Here is a 12,063-nt window from a genome sequence, read left to right as displayed (position 1 = left end):
CAGTACTGTATTTTAACCCGATTCAAAGCAGAACAGCGCGAGGTGTCTGCAGTACTGTATTTTAACCCGATTCAAAGCAGAACAGCGCGAGGTGTCTGCAGTACTGTATTTTAACCCGATTCAAAGCAGAACAGCGCGAGGTGTCTGCAGTACTGTATTTTAACCCACAGTCAAAGAGCCACAGGAAATTGTTTGTCCATTTTTTTGGACTGCTAGCCGGACATTGGAAAAACAATATTTAGACAGATCCCAGGAACAATATACATCCTTCTCAGGATATCACTGTGTGTACCAGTCACTTGTTTTCTCTACAAATAGGCATATGCCAACAGCATGAGTATAATTCATGGGGAAACAATTGATACACTGATTGATGATAAACTATCATACATGTGTGTTTACTGCAAAACGAACCTTGCATGCCTTTATGCCTGACCTATTCATGATAATTCATCTGTTAGAACAATTTGAGAAGGTTTGAGAGAGTATAGAACATACCTACAGTAGTAGTTAGAATACATAAAAGACTGACAATGACCTTAAATTACATTCACATGGGTCTAAAAATGGTTTTCTATTTTAAATCATAATCATAATTTTGCTTTAAGCTATAGTGGGCTCTTGTTATTGTGGCTGCACCATCTCACCAGGTTAAATGTACTTAGCGAACAAAGGTGACTGATTTGATAGGTAGGCTATAATATGCTTCTTCGGCTGTAGGCCGACATGACATGTGGAGAATGCACTAACACACAAACAGACCATGGTATCTAGAAATTAAACTGATAGTTAGCATTTCATGTTTCTTTTTGTATTTAGACATTAATTATTGATGTTTAGTAGTATTTGGTGTTGAAACAGAGGGAATAAGCATAATGAAGCTAAATGTGCATATCCCTCTATAGCAGTTAGTGAGACAGTGCTGCTGCCACCTAAAAAATACTTAAGTCAAACCAGAACAACAGACCACAGCTGTCGTATTTCATTAAGGTGAACTCTAATACTGTAGTCTACATTACAATAGCCTATATCCACACAAACTAACAGAACTAGGTCAGTAGGACAGCCATAACTGCCTTGCAATTCTGTATGTAGACTATGTATGTATGCATTTATGTTGATGTTCTATATGTGTCGTACACAAATAGATTTATCTCACACTCCCATGCAAGCATGAGCCTGCAAACACACTCACACACATTTGTACACACTCGGTCACTCACATGCACGCATGGCTCAGACGTGCACACTCACTGACACACACAGCTCAGACATGGACACTGCACGTTTCCGACTCTTGAATCCACCCCCTACTGGTGTAAAATCCATGTGACTGCCACACTCTAAAACATAGGGGCCAGAGTACAGTGAGCAGAAATGAGGTGCCTAATGCCATCTAGTGGATTTAACATAATACTGTAGGCTGTAGATGTCCATTATTTATTTATTTTGGGTGGTTGTGAGTTGTGGCCATTTCAAATTGGGGTCATGGAAAGCAAAGCAACAAAAAAAAGCATTTCTGGTCGAATATACAACATTAATTGGATTGACCTGCCAAAAAATTGGGTAACCATAGTGGTGCTGGATAACCATAGTGGTGCTGGATAACCATAGTGGAGCTGGATAACCATAGTGGTGTTGGATAACCATAGTTGTGTTGGATAACCATAGTGGTGCTGGATAACCATAGTTGTGTTGGATAACCATAGTGGTGCTGGATAACCATAGTGGTGTTGGATAACCATAGTGGTGCTGGATAACCATAGTTGTGTTGGATAACCATAGTGGTGCTGGATAACCATAGTGGTGCTGGATAACTATAGTTGTGATGGATAACCATAGTGGTGCTGGATAACCATAGTTGTGTTGGATAACCATCGTGGTGCTGGATAACCATAGTCGTGCTGGATAACCACAGTGGTGTTGGATAACCACAGTGGTGTTGGATAACCATAGTGGTGTTGGATAACCATAGTGGTGTTGGATAACCATAGTTGTGCTGGATAACCATAGTGGTGTTGGATAACCATAGTGGTGATGGATAACCATAGTTGTGTTGGATAACCATAGTGGTGTTGGATAACCATAGTGGTGCTGGATAACCATAGTTGTGATGGATAACCATAGTGGTGTTGGATAACCATAGTGGTGCTGGATAACCATAGTGGTGTTGGATAACCATAGTGGTGCTGGATAACCATAGTTGTGTTGGATAACCATAGTGGTGCTGGATAACCATAGTGGTGCTGGATAACCATAGTGGTGCTGGATAACTATAGTTGTGATGGATAACCATAGTGGTGCTGGATAACCATAGTTGTGTTGGATAACCATCGTGGTGCTGGATAACCATAGTCGTGCTGGATAACCACAGTGGTGTTGGATAACCACAGTGGTGTTGGATAACCATAGTTGTGCTGGATAACCATAGTGGTGTTAGATAACCATAGTGGTGTTGGATAACCATAGTGGTGATGGATAACCATAGTTGTGTTGTATAACCATAGTTGTGCTGGATAACCATAGTTGTGTTGGATAACCATAGTTGTGCTGGATAACCATAGTGGTGCTGGATAACCATAGTGGTGTTGGATAACCATAGTGGTGATGGATAACCATAGTTGTGTTGGATAACCATAGTGGTGTTGGATAACCATAGTGGTGCTGGATAACCATAGTTGTGATGGATAACCATAGTGGTGATGGATAACCATAGTGGTGTTGGATAACCATAGTGGTGCTGGATAACCATAGTGGTGTTGGATAACCATAGTGGTGCTGGATAACCATAGTGGTGTTGGATAACCATAGTGGTGCTGGATAACCATAGTGGTGTTGGATAACCATAGTGGTGTTGAATAACCATAGTGGTGGTGAATAACCATAGTGGTGCTGGATAACCATAGTTGTGCTGGATAACCATAGTGGTGTTGGATAACCATAGTGGTGCTGGATAACCATAGTGGTGTTGGATAACCATAGTGGTGTTGGATAACCATAGTTGTGCTAAGTTGAAATGTATTTGTATATCCATGATGACATCCTGAAATCCATCAGGCCCACACAGCTATTTAACTATATCTGGGACAAAACTATTATACAGATTTTGGTATTTGTAACATTTTTCTCATTATAGAGTCAATACCCACATGATTAGTTATCAGTAACTATGCCGTTCTTCATCATTAGCCTTACATGATACATGGAGAAAAAGAACAGCAGAGAACACTTATGTTTTATTCAATGCTGAAGTATAATCAACAACTATCTTTGTTTTAAGTAAATATAGTGATAGAAATGTACTTCGAACTATTCTTTTTGTTTAGAAGATAAAACAAGGCCGGACAGGGTTATGAACATGATCGCAACTCAGCAAAAAATAAGAGAAGAGGACAGGATAGAATCCAGGTTTGGCAGGTAGACAGATGGAGTTAAACACACATTAATACATGTAATCATAACTGGTTTTGCTACTATGAAGGAACAGTAAAAGCTAAATAAAGTACTTTGTGAAAAGAGAAACACAGCAGTGATAAGATATTAACACAATATACGTTACAGTGAGCTTTTTTCATCCTGTCTTGATCTCAATATCTTGGTATAAAAGCTACAATTGTTTCCACAGGCATGAAAATTAAATAAAGTCATGATTAGCAAGGCTTTTTGTAAGATACACTTTTTTGTCTGGAAGTGGTATTCACTTCAATCTATTAAGATTCTCAAATGTATTTTTAAAGACGTGATTAAATCACTGGGGACATTTTTCAGGACTTTGTTAACTTACGCTTAAAACACGTCCTTTTTGGATGTACTGAATTAAATCATCACATAGTGAGTTCACAACCTCCGCAACAAACTGACCAAAAAACACACATGCACCGACAGACTGCCTCTCTACCAACCAGAAGTCTGTGTCCCACCCTCTCCCTACTCCTACTAAATGCACTTTTTACATTAAAAAATCCCCAAAGGGGCTCTAGGTGAACATCAACAAGACATAGTACACGGCAGAGACAGAGTTATCATACAGCTAGGGGTATAGAAGGGATGCTAGTAAGGCTGAGGGGGTAGAGTTAAATTAGCAGGTCAAATCACCTAAACATGTCTAGCAACTGCACAGTGTCAGCCAAGCATAGTGTCAATGCACTTAAGGGTTAATGATCATATGAAAACAGTAATGTCTATCAACATCCTCCCATACAGTTGGATGGAAGAATTCCAGGTGATCTACAGTAGTTCATGTTGTTAAAACAGTCGTTCTAACAGTCAGTGAGTTGAGTTGATGAGGTCCAGACAGACACCAGACCAATTTAAAACACCCCCCCCCCAAAGGCTTTTGTTTTTTAAAGTCCATCTTCTTCTATGTATAGTCCAAAACTGATAACCTCTCCCTTTCCTATCAATGAAAATCTAAACACCACTACCTTAGAATTCAGCAAGCTCAGTATCTGTACTCTGTAAGCAGGGAGTGCGACATCTCCCCCTGCTCCTCTCTGCTCTTCCTCTCCCCCGCCCTCTTGGACAACTTCAGGCGGATAGCGCCACCTCGTGGAAGTCCTTTGGCCCGATGTCGGCAGGTCACCTTGTGCCTGCGGAGGAGGGGGGCGTTCCAGAAGCGAGCAGAGCAGCGTCTGCAGGAGAAGGACCCTCGGGCGCGATGAGTCGCCCGGTGGATGAAAGCTTCCAGGAGCCTGTGAGACTGCTTCCCACACACACCGCAGCACAGACGCTCCTGGGGGGACAGGACTCTCTGGGTGTGTTTAGCTGCCCTGTGGGCTAGCAGGCCGGCCTGGCGGGCGAACATGGCGTGGGGACAGATGGAGCAGGCAAAACGTTTCACTGGGACTTTGAGAGATGACAGGATTTGTATCTTCATCCCTCTTGTTGTGACCAGCTCATATCCTCCCCCTCCCGCATCCCCCCTCGTCTAATCTTCAACAGAAGCTTTTTCTTCCTCAGCTGTGTTTGCAAAACAGACCTCCTCTTCCTCTGGTCTTTCCTCTCCTCGTCTCTGACGAAGCCTGAGGACTCCCCCCACATGTCCCCCCTTCCCTCCCTCCTGTCGGACTTTCTCTTCTTCTTGTGCCTCCTCATGTCATCGTGTGATTGGATGTTCCTGTGGTGTGGTTGCTGGGACTGTGGCTCTGAACGGTGGAGGTGATGTGAAGAATGGTGGTGGTGGTGGTGGTGGTGATGGTGGTCGGATGGCAGCTCCGTGAGGGGCTGGAATGGAGCTGTAGTGTGAAGGGTGTGACTACTGGACCCAGCTGGGTAAATGTGCTCCCCTTTCACCCTTGCTGGGGAATGCTGGTGCTGAGGGGGCATGATTGTGGAGTTGGGTGGCAGGGGCTGAGAGTAGGGAGGGATGCTGGAGGCTGAGGAGTGGGCCGTACCAGCATCATAGAAAAGGGGGGAGTAGCCAGCTGGGGGCTGAGGTGGCTGTTGTTGATGACTGTGGGTGACAACACTGTGACTCTGCTGCCCCCCGTGGCCCTCAGTGGAAGGTGCCATCTGAAGGAGGGCGTTGGTGGCTGCCTCACTCTCTGACGCAGTCCCACTCACTCCACCACCAGCTGCACTGTTTACCCCTGACCCACTGCCGTCCCCTTGTGCGTTGTCAGGGCCGGTGCGGGCCAGGCCGTGCTGCGACAGCCTGTGTCGAGTGAGGCTGTTGGAGTAGGCAAAGGCCTTCCCACAAACTTCGCAGCTGAACAGCTTCTCACCTCCGTTCTCATGGACCGTCTGGTGATGAGCCGTCAGGTGGAAGTGATGACGGAAAGACTTCCAGCATATGGCACAGGTGTAGAGCCTGGGCGGGGGCTGGCTGCTGGAGCCTTGAGGCTTGACATCTTGGGGGTATGAATAATAGGAGGAGGAGCTGTTTCCTTGGTTCTGTTCCCTGTCTTGGCCCATCCCACATGACGGGTTTGTGTTGAAGTTGTTGAGGTTCTCCCCTCCTGGTGTTGTGGGGACCTCTTCCAGCTCCCCTTTCTGATGGAGCTTCCCGTGCCTCTTGAGGCTCTGGGAGTAACCAAACTCTTTCCCACACAGGCTGCACTTGTAGTTCTTCTCCCCAGAGTGAACGGTGTGGTGCTTGGTGAGGTGGAAGGCTTCTCTGAAGTGCTTCCCACATGTACTGCAGCGGTGGGGCTTCTCCCCAGTATGGACACGGTCGTGCCTACGCAGGGTCTCGCGGCGTGCAAACCCCCTGCCGCAAACACTGCACAGATATGGCCGCGGGATGTTGCTCGACTCCCTGGGAGCTCTGGGGGTGTACTGCCTGCGTTTAGGCGGAGCGTTGGGGTCTTTGGGCTTTCTGGGTTTCCGGGGACGTTTTGGTTTGGCAGCAGGGTTCTGTGGATCATTCCCCTGCTGTTGGTTGTGGTTCATATTACCACTCATACCATCCTGGTTCCCTGCTCCTCTATAGGTTTTATCCATCCCAGATGTTGATGAAGGGGACCCCAAGGGGCCTAAGTCCAGCCCCCCCAACAGCCCTCCGATGATATCCCTCCTATCGTCGCCTCTGTTCCCACTGTTCATATCACAGTTGGCGGCAGCTGCGGCGGCGATGGCTGAGATGGCGTTGTTGACAGAGCTGGTGACGTCGTCTTCAGAGTCATCCAGGAGAGAGGACAGGGGGAGGTGCTGCTGGTGGTGATGTTGGGTTTGACTCTGAGGGTGGGGGTGCAGCGTTGGGGCCAATGGTGCCTTCCTCAGCGCCGGGCCCACCATCCCACTGCCACAGGGGGAGGCTCCAGAGTAACACGGAGACGGGTTACCTTGAGAACGGTGGTCGTCATGGTAGCCTGTGTAACGATTCCGAGAGTAATCAGTGGGGTATTTACCATCTGTCCTGTCCCTACTGTTAGCATTCCCTCCCCTCTCTGACTGAAACAGACCACCATCACACCCTAGCCTTGACTTCTGACCTCCCTCACCTCCCATGATCACACCCTCTTCATCTTCCTCAGTTTTCCCATAAATCACCCCTCTACTACCCTGGTAATCCCCACCTCCTCCACCTTCTCCTCCGCCCCCTCCCCCCATTCTGCCCTCCCTTACAGCTCCTTCCTTGCTGCTGCCCTGTGGTTTTGATGCCCTACCTGGCTTGCCGCATGTGCCAGAGGCAGCATGGTTGAGTAGAGAGGTACTCTCACGGAAGCATCGACCGCAGGCTGGACAGCGGAAGGGCTTGTCCTGGTGAATCTTCTCGTGTCGCGTCAGCGACTCACGGCGGTTGAAAGCCCGGGAGCAGATGCTGCAGCCATACGGGCGAGCCTCTGAGTGGATGACGCCATGCTGGAGGAGGTGCCCCTTTTTCTTGAAATGTTTGCCACAATCTGAGCAATTGAAGGTCTTGTCAGGGCTGGGGCAGGAAGATGAGGCCTGGACTGAGTTGGACGATTGTTGGGAGGACAGCGAGTTAGACTGAGAGTTCAGATCCTGGGTGGAGTGTTCCTGGGTGGAGTGTGGGAGACTGGGGTCAGTTAGTGGTTGGATATGAGTCGGGTTTGGGTTAATGCTGGCATTATTGCTAGTACCTGCTGCCGTAGACTCATGCATACGCAGGTGCCTGCGAAGGCTGGAGAGGTGAGTGAAGGTTTTGCCACATTCACCACAGTTATAGAGGGGCTCAGTGTCAGCCTGTGTAGATGCAGATGGCATGGAGCCCATGTTATCAGGTTTGGATAGGTGAGAACCATTAGTAACCAGGACTGATGCTGCAGTGGAGGGGCCAGAGGAAGAGGAGGATGAGACAACTGATGATGAAGATGAGGATGATGAAGAGGCAAGGAGGGATGGATCTCCTCCTAAACCTGACATGCCAACCCCTCCGCCCCCACCCCCAACCAGCCCTGGGGAGGGGTCGTGGCCCAGCCCCCCTGCACTGCTGCTAGCATTGGGGTTCCCACTGCTGTGGCCGCTGCTGCTGTTACTGCCGCCATCTGACTTCCTCTGTGGCAGGTAGCCAGCCATCGCTTTCTTCCTTCTACTGCTGCTGCTTCCGCCCCCACTGCTGTCACCCTTGCCGTCATCTTTGGAGAGGGACAGATGAAGAGGCAGGGGGAGCGGCAGGCCTGCTTCCTGCTGCATCAGAGAGGCCAGCTGGTTGGAGGAGAGCACTGGGATGCCCTGGAAGTCAAAACCACCCAGGGAAGAGGGCTGGGAGCCTGGGTGTAGGGGGTGGTGAGGGTGGGAGTGCGAGTGGGGGTGGGACAGGGTATGGGGAGGCAGCTGCTGCTGCTGTGGAGGCTGCTGTTGCTGTGGCTGAGCGGTAGAGAGGGAATGCGAATGAGAGGAATGCAGAGCTGGAGGCGGAGCAAGGCCTGAGCTGGATCCCTCACTCTGACCTAAACCTATCCCCAGGTGGTTGTGGGTTCCCTGTTGAACCAGAAACTGCTCTAAGCTAGCATTAGCAGGCACCCCAGAGAGAAAGTACTGATTAGCAGCTAGCATGCAACTGAACTGCTGATGTAGACTCCGTGCATCAGACTGGGCCCCAACCAGCTGGTGTCCCAGAGAGGTGACTGTACTGCTACTGGGGGGATTGTTAGTTACCACTGAACTGGAGGGGAGGGGGAAGAGGATGAAGGGCCAGGTGATGCTTGGGGGACAGAGAGGCCTGGATGCAGAGGGGGTGGTGGAGGGGGGGCAACTCCCAATCCCCCAGAACCCCCACTACTGCTACCCCCAGAAAAGTGCTCGAAGCGGCTGACCCCAGAATGCAGTTGCTCCTGTGCCAGAGCTGCCTCTGACGGGTGGAAGGAACGCAGGAACTGTGGGTAGCCCGACACATGGCTTGAGCTGCTGCTACTCATCTTGCTTGACTTGGATCTTGAGCTTTGTGAGGACGAAGAAGGTTGTTGTTGTAGAGGGGGAGGAGGGGCGCTCATTTTGGCAAAAATAGAGGCAGAATCGGAAAAGGCGTTGCTTCTGGCCCCTTGGAGGGACCCAAGGCCTAGCCCAGACAGGAGAGCTCCTGATGTCTCGGCCTGCTGTTGTTGTTGCTGCTGGAGCTGGTGCTGGTGAAGCTGCACCTGCTGCTGATGCTGTAGCTGTCGTTCTAACCCAAGGCCTTTGAACTGATGGGCCTGGTGTCCACTTAACATCTCTATTATGTCCAAATTGTATTTTCCAAATTGGAACATCTCCCACTCACTGGCACATGGGGGTGCAGGAGCCACACCTCCAGCACCAGGAGCAGCGACAATGATCCCACCACTGCCGCCAACGGATGAGCTTCGGCCGAGGGATCCTGCAGTGCCACTATTTGACCTGGAACTGCCTGAGTCGCCTCGGCTCGATCCCGAACTCCGCCCGATAACACTGCCGGTCCCCCCTGTTCGCGCACTTCGGCTGCTGCTACTTCCGCCCGATCGTCCACTGCCCCCACTCTCCATCCAACAGGAGAGGGAGCAAGTGTGTGGGGAATGGGGTTATTTAGTGTAAAGGGTATTTTTTCTCAAACGCGAACAGTTTTCACAGTTCTTTTCAACGTGGATACCGTTTTCTCTTTTTATCTTGATGGGTTGGTGCCATTTTATTTAGTCTTAAACACTTTGTACAGTTTCATGGGGAGAAAAGGCCTTGTTTTGGTGTGCAAATGTTGTTGGTCTGTTGTTGGTTGTTGGTCTCTTGGTGTTTTATGGTACAGAACAATCTTTATTAGAGAGCAGTTCAGTCAACAGCTGTTGGTTGGCTGTTTCAGTTACAGTGTTTTCATCCATATCATCGTTTCTCTTCCTCCACGTCAGTTTATTCACTCATTCTCTAGGAAGAGATTATGTTTTCTTCTCCTCACTGAAAAACAGAGACTACATTTGTCAAAATAGATATTTCTGTTTGATAAAAACTGTTAAATTAAAGAGCTTACATTTGTAAATACACCAACATTTGTACCATTATGATACACCAAAGTGTGTAGTATAAAATAAAAATTTCTTTAGCTTAAAATAAATTCACACAACAAAAAAAAGGTATATAATATATACACACGTATATATATATAGAGAGATATTTTTTAAACATTGTATTTTTTAAATGATTGAAAAGGGATAAAGTAGTTGATGAAAATGCAATCACGAACCTTGAACATCACATTCATCGATGCCACAAAACAAATTACATATGGTTTTGTTAACAATGTGTATATTTATGTTGTATTATCCAGGGCGCAATTGAAAAAGAGACCTAGGTCTCAATATGTCGCACCTGTTCAAATAAAGGTTAGATAAAATAAAACTTAGTAATGATATATTTTTTCAAATGTCAGTCTTACTAAAATTAATAGTTTTCCAAATGTAAGTATAGTATGATGAATGACTATTGTATTACTACTGTTATTCTAATGTATTCATTGTTTATTACTAGGGTATTACTACTGCATATAGTTTATTATGAACTGAACACTGTCACATTTTTTAAGTCCGCCTAACTGTAAATAAAACATTAATTATTATGAATTATTATTGCATGTTGATAAGACATCGGCGAAATATTGATCACGTTATAGAAAATCTTACCTTTGAATTTTGGCAGATGTCAATGAGTCAAAATATGTGTTTCCCCGACACCGGAGGGAGATGGATTTTATTTCCCAATAGCATCTTTTTGATTGCCTTTCACACTAGTAGTGTAGATGACCAATCCTGTGTGGAGGACAGAAATTCAGAATCAGCAACTGTTATTCAACCACTGCAAAAATTGCATTATTGCACAATACTAGCTACGGGAACTACTAACTTTGGATTGCACATTGCTTTGACAAACATTGGGAGTTTTGCAAAGAAGCGCTTACATGCAAAACTGACAGCTTTTGGTATAACATTCTGCTATTTAGCTAGCAGATATCGCATGCAACCCATACAAATACACAACACACACGGCTTGCTATCTATAGCATAAAAAAAATATGCATTCAAAAGCCAATGAATGCCTCTTGGCAGAATGAAATACGAAATTGATTATTTACCTACACATCCAAGTACAAGTTCAGGATGCGGCCTGTCACGCCTTCCTACCATCTAGCTATCATTCGCTTAGCTCTCCATTTCTGCGTACTGTTTTCGACTCGTTAGCCATAGCCATGTTCACTGATGCTGAGCTAGGTGAATGCTCGGCTCCCTTTCGCTTTTAAATACTCAGTATTTGAGTCTGCAACCTTTTCCTCGCCATTTGACAGCATCAATCCCCATTGGTAATGATGAGTTGGTGATGTTTTTGTCGGCTTAAATGTTTTGGACGGTCGGTTATAATTTGGGGGGGGGGGGTAAAAGGGAATGACGTGTGCTCACTTAACATTGGTCCTTTCCGGCCCGTGAAATATTTCCGGGTAGCATAACCTGTGGTTCAGTAGTTGTTTTGGATAGCAAGCATGCTATCTATAGCTAACTGATATTTTGCATTGAATTATTCTTATTTACATTTAGTAAAGACTTTTTATGGTATATTATGTCAAGTAGTCACCCGTATAGGTATCCGAATAACAAATAATGTGATAAAAATCCGTCAGAAATAGATTCAGACTCTGCGGGAGGTTGAAGCCATTTTAACTGGCTTCATGCTGCAGCTGGGCATAGCATTCAAGAACCAGACGTGTTAAAATGGCTGCCGTGTATTTGCTAACTTGCATTTCATTATCATTCATATAAAAGTTTTTAAAATGCCTAGATGTTTGGACGTACTTGCTTGTCATTCTGGCACGTGCGGGGTGCAGGCTTTGTCATGCAAATGTGTGGTTTTCATTGAAATGGTAATGTATACCTGGATCAGGGGTAACTCCTGAAGGCTATTGGTGCAGGCTTTTGCTCCAAACCCGTGGTAACATACCTGATTCAGTTAATTAAGGTCCTGGGGAACCGTTATAATTTTGTTGAAATTAAAGCTTGCAGGACAGTCGCTTTCCAGGGGGGTGGTTGCCCTATTAGCTAGTGATTTAGTTGTAGCCTACTGTAGATTTAGGAACAACTTCCCACAGAATGTCTGACATTTATTCAATCTTACCTGTCAGTAAAGTCACTTCATATGAGAATAGTTGAGTAGGATGGCTAGTTTATCACT

The 12,063-nt window shown here is 46.5% G+C and overlaps 1 protein-coding gene across 1 annotated transcript; it reads right to left on the bottom strand.

Moving 5' to 3' along the window:
* Positions 1 to 3,223: 3,223 nt before the first annotated feature.
* Positions 3,224 to 11,288, bottom strand: LOC135521857 (uncharacterized). The gene is given in 6 exon segments (XM_064947630.1): positions 3,224 to 4,920; positions 4,923 to 6,809; positions 7,107 to 8,573; positions 8,576 to 9,804; positions 10,527 to 10,652; positions 10,976 to 11,288. Coding segments are annotated over 4 exon segments (4,662 nt in total). The 5' UTR covers positions 9,405 to 9,804; positions 10,527 to 10,652; positions 10,976 to 11,288; the 3' UTR covers positions 3,224 to 4,441.
* Positions 11,289 to 12,063: the final 775 nt, after the last annotated feature.

This window comes from Oncorhynchus masou, chromosome 30 (assembly GCF_036934945.1).
Source record: "Oncorhynchus masou masou isolate Uvic2021 chromosome 30, UVic_Omas_1.1, whole genome shotgun sequence".
Taxonomy (NCBI): domain Eukaryota; kingdom Metazoa; phylum Chordata; class Actinopteri; order Salmoniformes; family Salmonidae; genus Oncorhynchus; species Oncorhynchus masou.
Note: the sequence above shows the minus strand (reverse complement) of the source record. Positions and strands in the feature narration are given on the sequence as shown.